Source organism: Peromyscus eremicus, chromosome 4 (assembly GCF_949786415.1).
Source record: "Peromyscus eremicus chromosome 4, PerEre_H2_v1, whole genome shotgun sequence".
Taxonomy (NCBI): domain Eukaryota; kingdom Metazoa; phylum Chordata; class Mammalia; order Rodentia; family Cricetidae; genus Peromyscus; species Peromyscus eremicus.
In genome coordinates this window covers 3,140,488-3,160,621 of record NC_081419.1, presented here as the reverse complement: position 1 = coordinate 3,160,621, position 20,134 = coordinate 3,140,488, and the positions used below count along the sequence as shown (strand labels likewise).

Genomic DNA, 20,134 nt, shown 5'->3' with positions numbered 1-20,134 from the left:
TGGGAGCTATTTTCTCCTGCATGTGGGGGAGCTCAGGTGCACAGTCTGGGCAGGAGAGGCTGGCTTTAAACTGCAGGAAATCTGGGCCAAAAGCCGCATTGGAGAAGGAATGAGATCATCCAGGCTCCTGTGAAGCAGGGATGCACAGCCTGTCCCAGCAGCCCAAGCCTCACCCTAAATTTCCAGGGAAGTTTTATAAGATAAGACCCACCATGAGCCCGTATGGTGGTGGTGCATGCGTTGAATCCCAGCACTAGGGAGGCAGAGGCAGAGTCAGGTGGATCTCCATGAGTTCGAGGCCAGCCTGGTCTAAAGTGAATTCTAGGACAGCCAGGACTGTTACACAGAGAAACCTTATCTGGGGAGAGGGGGGGGAGAGAAAGAAAGAAAGAAAGAAAGAAAGAAAGAAAGAAAGAAAGAAAGAAAGAAAGAAAGAAAGAAAGAAAGAAAGGAAGGAAGAAGGAAGGAATGAAGGAAGAAGGAAGGAATGAAGGAAGGAAGGAAAGAAAGAAAGACCCGCCGGGCGGTGATGGCACACGCCTTTAATCCCAGCACTTGGGAGGCAGAGCCAGGCGGATCTCTGTGAGTTCGAGGCCACCCTGGACTACCAAGTGAGTTCCAGGAAAGGAGCCAAATCTACGCAGAGAAACCCTGTCTCAAAAAACCGAAGGAAAAAAAGAAAGAAAGAAAGAAAGACCCACATGAATTGGCTTCCACTTGGTAGGTGTCAACGAGGTCTAGAAAGCAGGGTCTTTGCAAAGCCCCTCCAGTGAGCTGGGGAGGGGGGTTTCCAAGAATCAAGCTGCCAAATGGAAACCTGTCTGAGCCTCAGTTTTTTCACCTGCAAGATGGAGCCATAGAACTGATCTCCCCAGCGGGTGAGCTGTTGATGAAATGATGTCCCCTTCCTCCACTCAGATGGCAGGAGAGAAGGGAGGCAGAGGCAAGGACCTGACTGCTGGAGAAGATGTCCTGGCCGCACCCAGCCCAGATCCTGGCACCTAGGAAAGGCATAGGAAGGGTGCCTTTGGGCTAGCAAGATTTGCAAGCCCCAGTGGCCCCCAGGGCTGGGAAGCATTGGGAGAGAGGGGCTGTGCATCATCAGAAGCACTAGGAAAGAGGGTAGCCTGTGGAGAGATACAGCCAGCCAGCCCCTTGGAACACAGCAGTGTGGTAGAGAAGACACACAGCAGGCACCTGCGTGAAATCTCTTGCTGTTTAAGATACCAACATCGCCTTCCAAACTCATTGGAAACCCTGTCCGCGTGAAACATAATCCCCCTGCAGTCCAGCACTGACACCCCAGGGCCCCCTTGGTCTGGGAGTCAGAGGGAAGGGGGGCACCCAATTCCCACTCCCAAGCCTTACTCTAGAGAGAAATTTTTCTACCCAGAAAACTCTAACAGGCTCCAAGGAACCTGCCATGCCGGGATTTTATAAGCCAGGGACAGAAAAAGAGCGGGCTCCCTGCTAGGCATGTTTAGGACCAGGTGTTGGCTGTGTTCTGTCCTCTCTTGCCCTGGAGGGGTCCAAAACCCTTGAGAAAGAGGAGACCTGCTTGATCCCAGGGTCCTGGCTGAGCCTGGTGGGGAGCTGTGACTGTGGACTCTGGCCACGCCCACCCTGGTCTTCTCCTCCCCCGACCCTGCCCCCTCTCTTGCCTCCCTGTCTTTTTCATAAGCCTCCTGTCCCTATTGATTGCCAGTAACTGGAGATGCAGTCACAGGACAGGAATAGAAATGACAGAGAGAAGAAAACCTCTGCCGGGGGCAGGCAGGGGGCGGGGGGAAGGTGCCTTTCCACTCACCCCGGGCCTCTACTGCAAACATGAGTGGGAAGAGAACCCTGGACGGCTGGGGAGGATGGAGCGGTCCCTCGGTGATAGTGACCATCACTTACAGAGAAAGTCTTGCAGGCTAGTGCCCCCCTGACACTTTTCTGTGGTTTCTTCAATGAGCCCTGCCCCAGGAGGATTCTTGTCCCCATTACAAAATGGGAAACTGAGGCCTGGAGGTTAAGAAATGGATGCAGCTAGATGTAGGGGTGAGTGCCTTTAATCCTAGTACTCAAGAGTCAGAGTAGGTGGATCTTTATGAGTTTGAGGCCAGCCTGGTCTACATAGTGAGGCACTATCTCAAATAAAAGAGATGGAGGGCTGGGTGTGGTGGTGCAGGCCTTTGAACCTAGCCCTCGGGAGGCAGAGACAGGTCATTCTCTGTGAGTTCCAGGCTATTGTGGGTACATAGTGAGTTCCAGGACAGGAATTGCTATGTAGAGAGACCTTGTCTTAAAAAAAAAATAATAAAATAAAAATAAAAATGAAAGGAAGAGGAAGAAAAGAAAAAGAAATGCCATGCATACCCATTAGGGCTAAGACTTGGAAAACAGAAAATCGTAAGTGTTGGCGAGAACATGGAACTGTCTGCACAGCTGATAGAAACATGAAATGCCCCAGCTGTGGCTGGGATAGTTTGATGATTCCTAAAAACGTTGAATATGGAATTAACATGTGGCCCAGTGATTCTTCTAATCCATCCAGAAGAATTTAAAGCAAGCATCTAAGAGATACCTATACAGCCATGTTACGTCAGCACGTTCACTGTAGTCAATGATGCAAATAGTCCAAGTGTCCGTTGGAAGATAGATGGATAAATAAATGCAAGGTAGTCCATACATGTGATGGAATATTGTTCACCCTTATAAAAGGAAAGAGCAGTGTGTGACGGTGCTGCTCTGTAGACCTAGCACTAGGAGACAAAGGAAGAAGGATTCTGAGTTTAAGGCCAACCTGGGCTCTGTAGTGGGACCTTGACTGAAAAAAGGGTGTCAGAGCTCAGTGGTGGGACACAACATGCAAGGACCTGGACTCTATCCTCAGAACCACACAAAAATGAAAATGGAAGGATGGATGGATAGGACGGCAGATGGATAGATGAGGGATAGATGGGTAGATGAGTGTGTAGATGGATGATAGATGGGTGGATGGATAGATGGGTGGGTGGGTGGGTGGTGGATAGATGGGTAGATGGATGACAGATGGATGACAGATGGGTGGATGGATAGATGGATGATGGGAAGGTGGGTGGATAGATGGGTGGGTCTATAGAAAGATGGGTGGGTGGCTGGATGGATAGATGGCTTCCCATATTGTATTGTCCAGGTAAAAACCTAGTGTCAGTTATGACCAGTTAGAACAGGAGACCAAGCGGGGCTGTGGTGGTGCACGCCTTTAATCCCAGCACTCGGGAGGCAGAGCCAGGCGGATCTCTGCGAGTTCGAGGCCAGCCTGAGCTACAGAGTGAGTTTCAAGAAAGGCGCAAAGCTACACAGAGAAACCCTGTCTTGAAAAAAACAAAACAAAAAACAAACAAACAAAAAGAACAGGAGACCAAACCTGTCTGTCCTTCTTCCCACCTCTGTAGAATGGAGACAGTGGCCATGAGGTGTAAATGGGCTTGTCTCTGAAGAGTGTGTAGACGTGCTCAGGCCCCTAGGAAACAGGAGTCAGCACCAGCCATCAGGGGCGTGGAAGAGTTAAGGAAGCCAGAGGTCTTCTACCTGGATCTGTGGATTCTTAGGAGGGCAGAGGGTCTGAAGACTCCAAGAAATGTGTTCTAAGTGTTTGCATGTGAGGTCTGCTCAGGAAAGGCCCACATGAGACTCATTCTCAAAAGGACTCTTAACCCCCTGTGTATTTATTTAGTGCATGTGGTTGGTCTGTGTGTGTGTGTGTGTGTGTGTGTGTGTGTGTGTGTGTGTGTGTGTGTGTGTGTAAAAACAACTGAAAAGAGAAAGGGTTTATTTTAGCCCATCATAGTGGGAAGTTGAGGCAGCAGGAACTTGGTCACATGACCTATAGTCAGGAAGCAGAGAGATGAGTACATGCTGCTTATGTAGTCCAGAATCCCTTTCCACAGAGTGGTCCTGCCTGCAATCAAGATGGGTCTTCTTGCATCAGTTAAGAACAATTCCTCACAGGCATCCTCCAAGCTGTTGGTAATCTTAATAATTGTCCCCAGATGCGCAAAGTCCTGTTTTATGGGTGACACCAGATTCTGTCAAGTTGACAACACTCACCACCAAAGGCACAATCATTTATCTTTATCGGCCTCTCACCCACCCTCCTGCCCTGTGCCTTCTTCCAAGGAGGACGTGTATACTCTTGTCCAACCATTCAAAGTTGGGTTAGTGGAGCCAGGTTGAGTTGTGTGTACAAGACGTGTAAGCTCCCAAGGCCCCTCTGTGGTAGTTCTGTTCATGCATTGGGTGAGGTGGACCCATCCTTTGCAGAGAGGAACTAGAAGCCTGGAGTTTGGCTGGGATACCAGGACATTTGAGAGTCTCACAGTTGCTCCAAGGATGCAGGTTCTTGCTGGCACCAACCTGCCCAGGCTCTCGGCTCCCTTGTTTCTGGAGATCCCCTCTGACCTTTCTCGCCCCTTGTTAATCTACCCGTAGTTTCTCAGTTATTGCGTGACAAAATACCACATCCAAGGCCTTGACTCCTCAAGAAGAGCTTTTCCATCTTTTCTGACCAGACAGTGAGGTGCTGGGTTCTCTGAGGCCTGGGGCAGCCTTGGTGATCTTTGTCATTGTGTCTTTGCAGCCGCCTTCTCCTCCCAGCTTGCCTCTGCTGAGTCTTGCCTGGCTTTTCCTTCTGTCCTGTCTTTATAAAGATCCTAAGCGTAGGACATTTGGCTCAGGCTCACCCTATCCAAACTGGCATCGTCTTAATAAAATGACCATGCTTCCATGAAGTCACATATCTGCCGGGTAATGGTGGCAGAAATTAACCCATGCTGTCCTCTACAGCCTGCTGGGTGTGAGCAGGTGCTGCAGGTCAAAGCGTTGAGGCATTGACACTCTAAAGGGAAGAGTGCGGGACAAACCAAAGCCACATGTGGAAACTGAACCAATGAAGACACAGGTAACACTGGGACAAACCGAGAGCTGGACCCGCTTCGTCAGGAGGGGGCCTCCAAGGAGAAATTGAAGGGTAAATGGGAGAGGGGACCATTCCCACAAGGGGCAGCAGGTGCAGAGGCCTTGTCTAAGATGGATGCAAGAGGTTCTAAGGACTCAGAATGACTGGGTGGCAGTGATTGAGATGTGGTGGGTGGGCACAAGAGGGAAGTGCCGCAGGCAGAGCTGGGTGGCAGTGGTCCCCGCAGCCAGGCGGAGGCGTTGGGTTTAGTGGCAGTCTGGGGAGAGATGAGGTGAGCCTGTGGGCTGTGAGCAAGCATGGCCTGGCCTCTGATCGGTGACAAAGGCAGGGGGAGACTGGGGGAGCACGTGAGGTCACACTCCACAGCAGCTCTGACTGGATCTGATGGTGGAAGGTGATCATGGAATGGAGCAGGTAACCAGCCACCTCAGGACAGCTCCTGGCAGTAGAGTTGACAGAGTTAGCAAGTGTGGGCTGCAAAGAGGGGTTCCCAGGAGACTCCTGGGTTTCTGACTTGAGGTACTGTGTGGATGGAGATTTTACCTAGCCAAGTAGCGACAGGCGAAGGAAGAAGTTTCTGGAGGGAATTTTTAAAAACTTCCGTGTATGTGTGAGCACCTGTGTGTGCATGCATGCGTGTGTGTGTGTGTGTGTGTGTGTGTGTGTGTGTGTGCGTGTGTGCGTGTGCGTGTGAGTGTGAGTGTTTGTGCGTGTGAGTGTGTGTGTTTGTGTCGTAGGAACATGGTCCTGTGTTAAAGAAAGGAAACTTTGAGATCTTGGAAGGGAAGGCAGAGCACAGAGGTGTGGAGGCAGTTAGGGGTCCCAGAGGAAGTGGCCCAAGGTGGTTTTGTCACCTGAGAACCTGCAGGTTAGCTCATGTTGGCACAGTCTGTGCTCCGTGCTGAGGGAAGGAGTCATTGGTAGCTGTGGGGAATCGGTATTTTGTCATCTGCGCATGGGAGGCTTCGTCTGGCGTCGTAATGGGTAACAGGATTTATCAGTGGGCCTGCAGAGGTGATGTATATCAGGGCACTTAATAGAAAAGGGCTAGCACGGAGGCCCAGATTTGATTTAGCCAATGAACTCAATTGCCGGCCATCAGCTCCAGGAGGAGCAGCAGCCGGCATCTGTCCATATTACCTTGGCATCGTCCAGCCGCTCTGCCGCTCACAGTGGCCCCTCAGCCTGCAGCTTAACGTCGTCTCCTCCTTTCTGGGGGCTCAGGTCTTGATTGGCAGTGTCCTTTGGACCCTTCTAGTCTCAAGTTCTCCAGCCTTGGGGTCTCTGTCTGGCTAGTTCGCTGGATATCCAGCTCCTTCCAGATCCCTGTGGCTGTGGTCACGGATGTGTTATGTCCTCTGGCCACTTGGCTCCTTCAGCTTCTCTGCTGACTTCGCTCTTGTGTTAAGTTCAGATGACCTGTCCCCACTATCACACAGCCTACCAAAGATTCAGCCTCCCCACCCACCAAGAGCCCAAGACCACAGGTCACTGTTTTTATTATCCTGGGTTCAAGCTGGGATAGAGAAATACCACCCCACCTTGAGGCCCACCCCACCCTCCACTCAGCCGTCCCCCTGCTCCCTGTAGACTCCATGAGTCCCTCAAGAAGGAAGTGTCTTGGTGACCTCCTTCCCTTGCCAGCCAATGTTGAACTGGAGTCTGCCTTGTCATAACCAGAGGCCCAGTGAGATTTTCCCCAAATGGAAGAACAGTGTTCTCCCGGTAAGAGAAAAGAAGGCGCCAGGCGGTGTGGTGCACGCCTTTAATCCCAGCACTTGGGAGGCAGAGCCAGGCGGATCTCTGTGAGTTCGAGGCCAGCCTGGGCTACAAAGTAAATTCCAGGAAAGGCGCAAAGCTACACAGAGAAACCCTGTCTCGAAAAACCAGAGAGAGAGAGAGAGAGAGAGAGAGAGAGAGAGAGAGAGAGAGAGAGAGAGAAGAAGAAGAAGAAGAAGAAGAAGAAGAAGAAGAAGAAGAAGAAGAAGGTGCTGCTGACTGCCTCAAAATACTATTATCCAAAGGGTCAGAAGCCGTAACTCTGGCTTCAGCTGGCCTCCTATGTGACGACAGGTAGGCAGTGGGAAAGACAGGCTTGGGGACCAGTTGTGCAGAAGCCTTCCTGCAGTGAATTGCTTCACACAGACGAGAGATGGGCTCTCCCTTGCTCCCCACATGGGCACCAAGGATATGTAGCTGTGTGTGATCTCCTCGGGTCTCAGGCCTTGAGGGGAGACATCCCTGGGGCCCCTCCTGCCCATCTCCAGCACCTCTTATTCCACGCTCACCCAAACTCCCTGCAGCCTCCTCTTTGCCCCAAGGAGCAGGTGACATCACTCACCGGCTTGGGAGCTGACCTACATTTCGCAGCCCTCCCTGTCTGGGAGTCGCTCCAACACCCGCTCCTCTTGCCCAGAGGAGGGAAGGGCCAGCTCACGATTTTTGTGGCACACTGGTGCCAGGCTGGGGTCCAGATGGTGCCCCCTACTGGTAACTCCTGGGCATTGCCTCCCCCTCCCTGCTGGGCAGGGCACGCTCCAGCCTGGCACAGGCCAGAGTCCCTGCCATCCTCCTTGTGGCTGTCAGACACCCAGCTGGGCCTGCCACGTGTCCTGAGAGCTAGGCTTGTCTGGTGTGTGCCTTCCCAGGGAGGTGAGCCTGGCCTTGTCTTAAAACTGTTTTGTTCTCCGGGGGCTGGCCCAGGATTTGCCAACTCCAGAAGAAAAGGGTGAACTAGGCTAGACCCCTGAGACCCTGTGTCTATGGGAGGCATCGGGGCTAGAGTCCAGCAGGTGAGTGGGTGTACCCCACAGGAAGCTAAGAGTGGGCACAAACTGAGGCAGAGGTCGTGTCTCAGCTACATGAGCAAGGGTGGCAGGTGAAACACTAGGTGTTTTCTCAGGTTCAAGTTTTAGATGAACAGGAAATGGCTGTTAGTCTCACGGGACATAATTATGTGAATAAAACCATTCATTATTTATGTGAAATTCAAATACCACCGCACATCCTGTGTTGCTGTTGTTAACATGGAACACTCCCATGTTGCCCAGGCTGGCCTCAAACCTTTTGACTCAAGCCCATCCTCCTGCCTCTGGCAGAGCGAGAACAGGCGTGCCTCCCAGCTCCCAGCCAGCAACTGGTGTCCTGTTGCTATCTGTCATCCACAGAGGCTCAGGGCTCCATGTGGAAGTGATTTCAAGAGGTTAGAAGCTATGTCCTCCACCACGTAGGGGACCCTAGAGGCCTCAAGCCAGTCACATCTGCTCTGGTGTCTGCTGGCCACTGACACGTGGGGGCTGTCCCTTGGGGCCACCATGAAAGGCTGGGAAGTCCAGCTTCCTCACCCCACTGGCCCCTGTGCTTGCTGGCTCTCAATCATAGCAAGTGTTGCCAGCCTGAGCCCAGCTCTCGGCATAGACCAGGCTATCTCCTCCCGTAAGAAGAGCCACCTGCCAGGTCCACAGGCCACTGGCTACCCAGACCCTGGCCTTCATGTCTGCACAGCACCGGGGCTAGGATTTGAATTTTCCCTCCTCCCTCCTCCTTCCTCTCTCCTCCTCTTGTTTCTCCTCCCTCCTCCCCCCTCTCCCCTCCCGCTTCCTCCATCTTCCTCTCCCTTCCCTCCTCCATCCCCCCCTCCTCACAGAAGTCAAGAGCTTGCTCCGTAGTCCGCCAGTGTGTTAGGCACTTAGGAAATTTTAATGACAAGATTGAAAATCCGAGGTCTGAGTCAACCGCTCCTTTCATAACTGAGACCCAAAGAAGTAACTCTTCAAGGTCACCCAGCGAATCAACCACGAGGTCTGGACCAGAAGGTAGCTGCTGAGTCAGCATTGAGAGAGTGAGCCCCCCTCAGCCCCACCCTCCTAACCGTCAGGACGGGAATGGAGTATCCACCTGCCCCGGCAGGTCCTGCAGGCTGCACCCCCACCCCTACCCACACACACACTGTCCCTTTCTTCAGGATTTAATAATTTATTCTGATGGCTAAGCTGAGAAGAACTTAGCAGGAAGGGAAGGCAGCCGGGCCATGGTTTCCTGGTGAACGGTTCTCAAGGTCAAAATCAGTTAAGAGACCCTTGGGAGAAGTGGTCCTGGATGAGGGAGCAGCTCCTGAACCCAGGAGGCAGCCGGGGGCCTGGACCACCCACAAGGTCTGGACATGAAGTTGGAATCAACAAGGTCCTACTGTGTGCTTGCTCAGAAAGGCCAGGCTGCATAACTACTCCACAGCCCTCTGCTGCTCCCCAGAGACCTGAGTGATGGCCTTGACCTGTGGGGATCCTGCCTTCTCCCCCAGGCGAAGCGGAGGGGTGAAGCTTTATGGGTATTCTCCGGATTCAGTTATTAATGCAGGTGCTGGTGGGTAGCAGGGCTCTGAATTACTCACACGTTTGCTTATTTATTTTCCTTACTTCATCTCCCAAGGGTCTTCTAGATTAGAAAAGGAAAATCACAGGACACAGGCCTGAGCTGGGGGAGGGATGTCTGTGTCTGGGGTGGGGTGGGACAGCTGCACTTCCGGGAGCTCATGTCTGTCTGAGAGCCAGACAATTAGACCTCAGGCCCTGCCTGCTCGCTGCCAGAAATGGGATCAGCATTTGTTGAACATGTGTTTTTTAATTACTCCCTCCGTCACTTCCTCTTTTGAGACAGGGTCTTGAGTAGCCCAGGCTGGCCTCCAACTCTGTATGTAGCTAAGCATGACTTGAACTTCTGATCCTCCTGCCTCCACCTCCTCAGTATGGGGTGGAATGGGAGTACTGTCATGCACCACCTTCTCAGTGCCTTACAGATTAAGAAACTGAGACAAGGTAAAGGTCTTTCCTCTGGCCACAACAGTAAGTGGCCAGCGGGGCCCAGGAAGAAGGGCCACTTCCTCCCAGGCTCTGGGAAAGGAAGAGGAAGGAACTAGCCTCCATGAGTGAGCACCTACTGTGTGCAGAGGGCTTTGTGTCCTTGCTGCCTTGTGTACGTGTGCCTGCGCCACTGGACATGTACCGCTGGACATGTGCTGCTGGACATGTGCCACTGGACATGTGCCACTGGACATGTACCACTGGACACGCAGTGGTTTCCTGTCCATCATTTCTTCACTCACAAGTGGCCAGTGTTGGCCTCTCTGACAACCTAGACACAGAGGAGATTTTTGCTCCCATTCTACAGATGAGCAAATGGAAACCCAGATTGGCTGGTTGATAACATGCATACCTGTGCTGGGCAGAAGCCCCGCCCACTGCTGAACTTCCTCAGGTCTACCTTGACTCTAGGGCCACCGGGTGGTCAGCCATGGAGAGCGGCTGTGAGTCTGGTTGACTTTTGGACTCCCAGTCTGGTACCACCTTTAGCCCACTGTGGGTCCTCAGAACTTTTCAGGCCTCAGTTTTCCGGTTTGCATATTTGGGGAAGGATTACAAAGAGCTCTCAGGGTTCTCACTCCAAGTGGGAACTTCAGGGCCATTTGTCTTTACCCTGGACCTTTGAAAGCCAGAGAGAACAAGTCTCTGATGGCTGATGGACAGACACTGCTATTGAGCCAATTCCGTGGCTGCCGCCATTCACCTGACTCACCCACATGCTATTCACGCTCCTCAGTTCTGCTAAGACAGAGTTTGCACACTGCACACCGTGCATGCACCCATTTAAAGTGTGAATCAGTGCCCTTTGAGAGTCATAGAGGGCAAGAGGAATGGCGCTTGCCACCAAGCCTGGCGACGTGAGTTTGATGCCTGGGTGAGCAGTGACGTTTGAAAGTTGTTCTCTGACCTCCACACTTGCTCTGTGGCACTTGCACACACAAAATAGATAAATGTAATTAAACAGTTTTCAGCCTCAGCTACATATGGAGTTTGAGGCTAGTCTGGGTTATATGAGACCATCAAAAATAAACACACCCCTCCTTGAGATAGGGTCTCTCTGTATAGCCCTGGCTGACCTGGAACTCACTATGTAGACCAAGCTGGCCTAGCACTCACAGAGCTCTGGTTGTCTCTGCCTCCAGAGTGCTGGAATAAAGGGTGTGTGCCAGCACACATAGCAATTTTAGGACATTTCACCACCTAGGAGGAAATCCTGCTGCCCACAGTCCCCACTCTCCCCATAAGCCCAGCCATCTCCCACTGGTCCGCTCTCCTCTGTGCAGGCTGGCCTCTGCAGACGGCTAGTGGAACTGACTTATGCAATGTGTCTGGCACATTCATTGCTTAGCGTCGCGTTTTCAAGGTTCATCCAGGTGCGATATGAACGAGCATTTTCCCTTCGTTTGTGACAGAATAATATTCTGTTTTCCGTATACACTACATTTCATGTATTTGTAAATAGGCATTGGGGTGGTGGTCTCCAGCTTTGGGATGCAGGAATTTGAGAACAGGCGTCATTTCTTTTGCGTGTATATCCTAGAGTAAGTAGGGTTGCGTTTAACCTTTAACCTCTCATGCATTATCTTCCCGAATTGCCTCAAGCACCCCACTATAGGAAGCAGCTCTGAGGTAGTGTTTTGAGGAGTGATGCTGAGGCATAGCAGGGCTGATGGGAAATGGAGCTGACAGATGCCTCCTCGAGGAAGTGACATTGTCGTTCAGCTTGCTACCTCTGCCTCCAAGTGTTAGCTTTGGGAAAGGGGAAGAGCTTTGCAGCAGGGGCCAGGCAGTGGGAACAGCATGTGCAAAGGCCCAGAGGAAAGCAAGGTCAGAACTCAGGCTAGACAGAGGTAGGGAGAGAGGGAAGGAGGAGAGCCAGCGAAGCCACCCACACATAGAGCCGATGTCATCCAGAGGTACTTGTGGAGCCAGGGGAATGAGGAGGTCCTGCCATTAGCTAGGATGGTCTAGGCCAATCGTCTCTGGGCGGCCTCCTTTATGCCAGCCAGGGCAGCTCTTCCGCTCCCCATGGCACTGCCAAAACCAGGATGCCTTTTGTGTTCTAGCAGAAGACGGGGTAGGGTTGGGGCTGGCAGGGTGGGGCCTGAGCAGAGCCAAGGTCAGGGAGGGACCCGCTGCATGGCCCTGGGCAAGCCACGCCCCTCCTGTGCCACTCAGGCCGCTGGGCTCCAAGGGCCAGTCTTCCTGTTATCATGGAGACAATCCGCTTCTCAAACCCAGCTGATCTTTTATGCATTTTTAATGAGCCAAGGTCAATGTTATCACCCAAAGTTGATGGCAATCTTTTCTCTACGTAGCTGATGTCTAAAAATATCCCCTCCTCAGGCCCAAGGTGTGGAATCTACCCCTGGCTTTCTACAACTGGGGTTCCTCTCCAGCTGGCTCAGCAGGGTGTTAAATAAGAATTCAGAAGAAGAAAAAGGGAAATGAAACCTTTGGAGGTCAGATACATTTTGCAAACAAATTTCTGTCAAAGTCAAACAGTTTCTTTCCCAAAGGACTTGTCAGAGACCTTGGTACACTAACGTGCACTGTGGATTGGGTTGTCGGGGTGTCGGGGCACTGCATGTTTGACCCAAGAGGCTCAGGCGTGGGACCTTCTTTTACATGGATTTCCGACACCCTAGGTTCCTGGGGCCCAGTGTTCCCAAGAGAGAGAACCTACAACGCCAGCCAGTGCCTGCCACCCACCTCTGCACCTTTGGAGGAATGAGCTGGCTTCTCGTGCTCTGCCCTTTAGGTCAGAGCCGCAGTGAGAACTCACAGGGCGGAGCCAGCAGCAGGAGGACAGTGTGTGTGAAATGACACAGGCTACATGTCTGTCTTTGTGTCTTTGCTACTACGATAAAAACACACTGACAAAAACAATTGGAGGAAGAAAAGGTTTCTCCTGACCCACAGTTCCAGAGGACCATCCATGATGGCCGCAAAGTCAAGGCAGCCCCTAAAGCAGCTGGGCACATCACATCCACAGTCAGGAAGCAGAGAGAGAGATGAAGATGAATTCACGCTACAGCTCAGCTTCTTCTCTCCAGGGTATCAGCCAGGGAATGGTGCTACCCACAGTGGGCAGGTCTTCTCACCTCAAACAGTGGGCAGGTCCTCCCACCTCAACTAATGCAATCAAGATGAACCCCCATCCCAGCCCACCCCCATACACACACAGGCATGCCTAGAGGCCCTGGGTGATTCTAGGTCCTGTCAGGTTGACAGTTGACATCACCATCACAGTGTCTGCCCAAAGCCACCTGGGGAGGAAAAGATTTCTTTGGCTTACACTTCCAGGTCACAGTTCATCATTATGAGAAGTTCAAGCATGAAGTGAGGCTTTATGATTTCACACAAGATTACCTCCCGCCACAGGAGTCCAGCAGACTAACATAGCTTAACTAGCATCCTTATAAAGTCCCACCTGCCCAGGGAATGGTGCTGCCTACCATAGACTGAGCCCTCCTGCATCAGTATTCAGTACAAAACAGCTATGGTATAGGCCAGTCTAATCCAGACCTTCTAATGATTTGGACCAGTGTGTTCTATGTGATTCATGTTGCAAGATCATTTGGAAAAGTGTTGCCATATGCACCCAAATCCTCCGCTCTGCCAAAGAGTGTGTCAGTGTGAACCTAGAGAGTCTAAAAAGCTGGGATGTGGCTCAGTGGATAGAGCGCTCACCTGGCATGCATGAAGCCCTGGGTTCCATTCCCCGGCATTGCACAAACTGGGTAGTGATGCTGGCCTGTGATCGCAGCACTCTGGAGGTGGAGGAAGGATCAGAAGTTGGGGTCATCTTTAGCTACTCAGGGAGTTAGAGGCCCGAGATACACAAGACTATGTCTGGAGAGGAAAACTGACAGAGAAGAAAATAGAAACCATTGTAATCCTGCCCCTCCTTCCACCACTTGTCTTTCTTTTGGGCTTTAGGATACAGGCTGTGTGTGTGTGTGTGTGTGTGTGTGTGTGTGTGTGTGTGTGTGTTGTGTGTGTGTGTGTTGTGTGTGTGTGTGGTGTGTGTGTGTGTGTGTGTGTGTGTGTGTGTGTGTGTGTGTAATTTGGGTGGAGGTGAGACAGGGTATCAGAATGTAGTTCAGGCTGACCTGAAACTCACTTCATAGCCCAGGCTGGCCTTAAACTTGTGGCAATCCTCCTGCCTCAGTGCTGATTACAGGCATGAGTTCTCCACTAGGCTATAGAACTGGGGGCTTCACTGTGAGCACTCTGGTGTCTTCCTTTGTCATAATCCATGCTCTATCCTGTGTGAACCCTGTGACCTCTGGAGCTGGATTCTGTTCCATGTCCTCATCTATAAGAGGAAGGTGACAGTAGAGAGCAGAATGAGAGCATCTGGGAACTGTGGCCTTTCGCCCTCACATTTGGAATGGTCCTTGCAGCTGGAAATAGTCCTCGACATGTGCATTCATGACTGTGTAATATTCCATCACTTGAATGTATAGCACTTTAATTTCCAATGGAGTTGTGGTCTGATGGAGCCTCATCAACCGAACATCACAACCTAGTGTAGCCTACCTTAAGCACATTCACAACATTCCCATTAATTAGCCATGGTTGGATAGAATCACCACACACTAAGCTTATCTTATAACAAACCATCAAATAGCTGAAGTTTATTGAGTTCTGGATAAGAACTCAAATGGCCACCTGGGTATGCCTCTGCCCATTGTAAAGTCAAAAGACTGAGGGAAAAAACGTAAATAGGGGCCTCCTGTACCCTAAATTCTCTTACATATCAGGATGACGTGAATGCAGGAGGCCGTGGAAGGCAAGCAGCCTGGACAGCCCAGCAGATAGTGGGTGTTTGGTGGGGTTTGCTTCCCACATCCCTGCCCCAGAAGGTGTTCCCCTGGTGAGCCCTGTTCCTGGTGAGGGGGACGCAAGGAAGAGAGAGGCAGAGAAAAGAAGACATGATGAAGGGTCTGACCAGGCTGAAATTCCAAGGAGCGTTAGCTGTATAAAGTGTAGGCGTGAGGAGGTCAGGGGTGATGGGCCTCCTGGGAGGAGGTAAGGAGTGGGGTGTTGAAAACACGGAGCATCATTCAGCCCAGGCCGGCATAGGGAACATGAGGAGAGGAAAAGATTCAGCAGACATCTTCCCCAAGCCCACGCTGAGCATAGACCCCAGGGCTTGGCATGCCACTCCACAGATCCCAGCATAGTCTCTATGGGACGGTGCTGTCACCAGGTATGACAGGGACCCGAGATGCCTGCTGGTTTCCAGCCTTGGCTCTGGTGCCCAGACACAACCATGTGCCCAGAGCAGCCATAGTGCTGTAGAATGTCAACTAGCCCACTGTGCCCCAGTAAGGCACCCCCAACCACCACCATCCCAGGAACCTCCTCATGCTCTTGCTCTTTCTAGAAGGTTCCCCCCTTCTAGACTGTCCTTCAGACTTGGGTTCAGAGATGTTCTTCCTGAGCCCTTTTCTGGCCCCCAGACTAAGTCAGCAGCCCCTTGGGTAGAATTTCCCACAACAGTTGGCAAGCCTAACTGAGGAGCTGGACACCGGCCCTTACTTACTAACCCTGCTGTTTATGGAGCAGGTTTGCAGACAGGCAGGAAGGCAGCCCCAGCTCCTAAGTACCCCTGTCCCTACAGTGCGTGACAGGCTCACCATCTCACACTTCTGCGGTGTGGCTGTCACCATCGTGGGCACACTTGTTAACTGAAGTCCAGCTTTTGCCAGGCTCCCTGGAACTCTGGCACGCCTCTGTCACAGCCTCCTCAGGCCCAGTTTCTCTGTCCTGAAACGCCCTGTGCACTGTTTGTCCTCCCCTTCTGTCCCCCTCCCCTGGCACTGCCCACTCACCACTGACCTTTTCTTATCATTTCCTAGTTAACCCGGAGCCCATCAGAGCAGGGAACCCCATCTTCTTTACCAACCATTTAACTCCCCAACTCCAGCCACAGTACTGCTGCCCTAGAAAGATTTTTCCTTGCATATTTTGATAAAAATACGATTCCGGGAGGCAGAGCCAGGTGGATCTCTGTGAGTTTGAGGCCAGCCTGGGCTACCAAGTGAGTTCCAGGAAAGGCGCAAAGCTACACAGAGAAACCCTGTCTCGAAAAACCAAAAAAAAAAAAAAAAAAAAAAAAATACGATTCCATTCAGCATACCAGTCGGCAATTTGCTTTTTCCAAATATCGACAGTTTATCTTGGGAGTCTGCCCATCTCAGGAAAAGGCAGGCTTGTGCTCACACACACCTGCTTGCCTCCCCAACTCCCCACGAATTTTGTGGGTTTGGCTGGGTTTTCTGGACAAAGGCTCCGTAGCCCTGGCTGACCTGAAACTTGAGATCCTCCTGCCTCAGCCTTCTGAACACCAGGGGTGGCAGGTGTGCACCATCCTGTGAGCTCTCTCTGACTTTGGGCTGTGAAGAACTTCACATTCCCACCCCCCACACACACGAAGAGAGCCTCCCGCTTCAGCAACCATCTGAGGGCTTCTTTTTCCTCGGTGTCTCTGCTGTGCGGCCCTTCCCTCACCCAAAAGTCACTCCAACGGTCCCGTAACTGCACTTGTAAATATTTCTGGATTTCTCTAGGAGACAGAGACTTTAAGAACCAGTGTTCTACAGCATCGTGACAGCGGCTAAGTAGTGATATCATAAATGCCCTTGGTATCAATTGCCATGTGCCCTCTAGGTACACCTGGCCTTCATCTGAGTGTGTTTCCACCACGGCCCAGCCAGGTGCGCACTTGGCCCTGGACTGACAAGCCTTCAGGGTTCCCCCAGGGCTTGCTGGGGTCCCCTTCCTTGGTATCCGTCTTCACCCTCTGCCACCCATCACCGAGCAGCCAAGTGCGTGCCTGCACTGTGTGGGCTGCATCCTACTCGGTGGCATTCAGCGCGGGGCTCTGTCCTCGGCGTTTCGGCCACAGATTTTGGTCTGATTCAAGTTCCACTCCAGTGGTGAATGATCTAGAAAGTTCCCTGTTTGTGTCGAGCTGTGTCTGAGCTGTTATGGCTCAGTGCCTGCAGCCTTCCGTTCTTAGGGGTCCCTAGTTCTTTTTTTTTTTTTTTTGGTTTTTCGAGACAGGGTTTCTCTGTGTATCTTTTGAAGCCTTTCCTGGATCTCACTCTGTAGCCCAGGCTGGCCTCGAACTCACAGAGATTCACCTGCCTCTGCCTCCTGAGTACTGGGATTAAAGGCTTGCACCGCCACTGCCCGACTGGGGGTCCCCAGTCCTATCATGAAGTGTTTCTGTAAGAAGGAATATACCCTCGTTGATGTTAGGTTACCCTGAGGTGGAGCTTATGGAGGACAGGCAGAATCCATGCTTATTGCTTCCCCTTTATTTACCAGTTTGCACAATGATGAGCTGCCTATGAATATTTGAATAAATGGTGAATAATACATGTGTGGGTGACTTGACAGCGCTGAGGAGCTGAGGTCTTTCTGTCACCCTCAAGTGCCTGGGTCTTCTGTATCCTTCAGCCAGGACTCTGTATGGACAGGAGTTGCTGGGGCTCACTACCTGTCACCTGTCTACCCACCTCAGTAAGAGCTAAGGTGGGCATGGAGATGTGGCTTAGTGGGTTGAGGGTTCACCATGTGTGTGCAAAGTCTTGGGTTCAATCTCCAGCACACACACACACACACACACACACACACACACACAGAGAGAGAGAGAGAGAGAGAGAGAGAGAGAGAGAGAGAGAGAGAGAGAGAGAGAGATATTGTGGCGCTGGAATGCAGAGATGGTGCAGCCTGGAAAGGCAGCTGGACCCAAGCTAGATGACCCAAGTGTCATCCCCAGGCTCCACATATTGGAAGGGAGAATCATCTCCAAAATGTTATTCTCTGTCCTTCACTCCCATGCTGTCACACACACACACACACACACACACACACATACACACACACACACACAGGATTAATTTAACTTTTAAAAATGCATGTGCCAGCCAATACCTATACTCCTAGCTCTTGGGGGGTGGATATGGGAAGATCAGAAGTTCAAGGTCTACCTTGGCTATATAGCTAATTCAAGGCCAGCCTGGGCTATGTGAGATGCTCTCTCAAAAAAATAAAAAATAAGCCTGGTGGTAGTGGTGGTGCATGCTTTTAATTAATTCCAGCGCTCAGGAGGCAGAGGCAGGAGGATCTCTGAGTTCAAGGCCAGCTTGGTCAACAGAACTAGTTCCAGGACAACCAGGGCTACACAGAGAAACCCTGTCTCAAAAAAAATTAATTAACCAGTTAATATAAAAAGGAGTTAAGCTGGTCAGGTTGCTGAAACGTCTGGCATAAGGGAGTCTCTCGCCACCCAAGAGCAGAAGTCCAGGAATCCACAGAGGGCAGCAGAGCCAACCTCAGGGGGTCCAGAGCACCCCTGGCTGGGAGAGGTCTCCAAACCACGGGAGTGGGTGTCTGCCCTCTTTGTCCTGAAGGAGAGTCTGAGTGTGCGATGAACCTCTGGTCTCCAGCGTCCCTTCCAGGACAGCCCAGCACAGTCCTGGCCACTCCTGCTCCCGAGTTCGTGCCTTCGCCTGAGGCCAAGTGACCTGCCTTGGAGCTCGCTGAACTCCCCCATGCTCTGGTCTCCTCAGGTGCAAGTGCAACCTGCACGCCAACCTGTGCACGGTGCGCGAGGGCAGCCTGCAGTGCGAGTGTGAACACAACACCACAGGCCCCGACTGTGGCAAGTGCAAGAAGAACTTCCGTACCCGGGCCTGGCGAGCTGGCTCCTACCTGCCGCTGCCCCACGGCTCTCCCAACGCCTGTACGTATGCAGCCAACCCAGTGGTGGTCCTCATCCTGTGCCCCAGGACTGTGGCTCACGTGTGCACTTGCATGCACTTGCACGCACACACACACACACACACACACACACACACAGGGGAGGGGCAGCTGGCGTGGTACACACACATGCTGACCCCCCAGCTGCCTTCCTCCATGTCTGTATTTTCAGCACCAGTCGCAGGCAGGGCCAACCCAACTTGGGCTTCTCAGCGTCTTGCCACCCTTCTCCACTCTGAGGGCAGGGCAGGAGACCCCGTGGAGATGCAGGACGGGCGGTACAGGCGAATGCCCCTAACAGCGAGTGCTTATGGGGTGTATGCAGCACGTCACATGGTGCTTCTGGCACTGCACCCCCAGCCCAGCTCCAGCAAACGCTAACTTTCACGTTTTGCACAAGTGTCCTTTGAGACGCGTGTCTGAGCCCCGCTCTCAGCCCAGTCTTGTCCCCACTTCACTCAGCTATTGAGGGAAGCACGAGAGAGTTTCCCCCACACGTCTGCCCTTGTGCATGGGGGACCCCAGAACAAGCTTCATGAAATCACAGCTCCCACAGGTCTCTGGGATGCAAACAGAGAGGCGAGCCTAGGCTACTTGCTCAGACCCTTGATACATGAAATGCACCAAATGACCTGCTTCGGATTGAGGCTGCACCAGGATCAGTTGCCACACGTGGCTTCCCTGAGCCCTTACAATACCATGGCAGTGCCATGCCTACCACCCACCCCCCAGATGAGCACCCAGAGGCCCAGCCAGCCCAGTGCCCTCCTGGTTCCACACCCAGTCCCAGCCAGCATGGGAGCCAGTGACAAAGCCAGGTCCACGTAGTTCCCAAACCACATGTCCCATCTGGCACCCTCCCTCACCCCTAAAAGATTCATGTGGCTTTAGCCTGATCAAAGCTGAAGGCTGCAGCAGGCAGACGGTGACAGGCGTGGCGTGCGTGGGCTGCAGCCGGCACTGTGACAAGCCTTTGAAGGGGTGACTCTCCAGGCACCGCGAGGCACTCAGGGGTCTTCAAAGGCACAGAGGGGGCTTGGCGGGCTGCTGGCCTGCCCCCGATCCAGCTCCCTCCTCCTGGGTGCCTCTCCTCATCTCTTTGTCTCCTGAGCCCTCCTTTAGTCCTTGTTGCTACTTCTCACTGGTGGGCTGTCCCCCTCCATCTGTCCTACAGCCGTCCCCCACCCCCATCACTTCTGCTTGGTTCCTTCCCCACCTCCCACCTGTCACCTCCACCATCATGGACCAAGACCTGCAGATCACCTAAGGGGCCACTGTCCCCATGTCCTACCAAACAGACTCACAGACCCCAGGGTGGCTATTGTACGTCTTATCTCTTCTCTGCTTTGGGAACTTTCCCCTTCCTCACCCCTGCTTCCCTCTGTCTACCTCCTCCCTGGGACCTCCTCTTTACAATCACAGGGAGCACCCCCTCCGAGGTGCCCACCTACTTCAAAGCCTTGGGAGTGAAACCCTAAATTGTCAGTCCCCCCAAATACAAGGCCCCTGTGAGATCACCCTACCCTCTCCCTCTTCACTCCCTATCCCC

The 20,134-nt window shown here is 52.4% G+C and overlaps 1 protein-coding gene across 5 annotated transcripts in view; it reads left to right on the top strand.

Moving 5' to 3' along the window:
* Positions 1–20,134, top strand: part of Ntng2 (netrin G2) — a 58,672-nt gene that overhangs the window by 26,868 nt on the left and 11,670 nt on the right. For 3 of the 5 annotated variants that reach the window (XM_059259012.1, XM_059259011.1, XM_059259010.1), the window contains exon 3: positions 18,396–18,568. In XM_059259012.1, coding sequence (XP_059114995.1) covers positions 18,396–18,568 — 173 coding nt within the window. Of the gene's footprint in view, positions 1–18,395; positions 18,569–20,024; positions 20,052–20,134 lie in introns of all 5 variants that reach the window. The other 2 variants (XM_059259014.1, XM_059259013.1) reach the window with 1 other exon arrangement.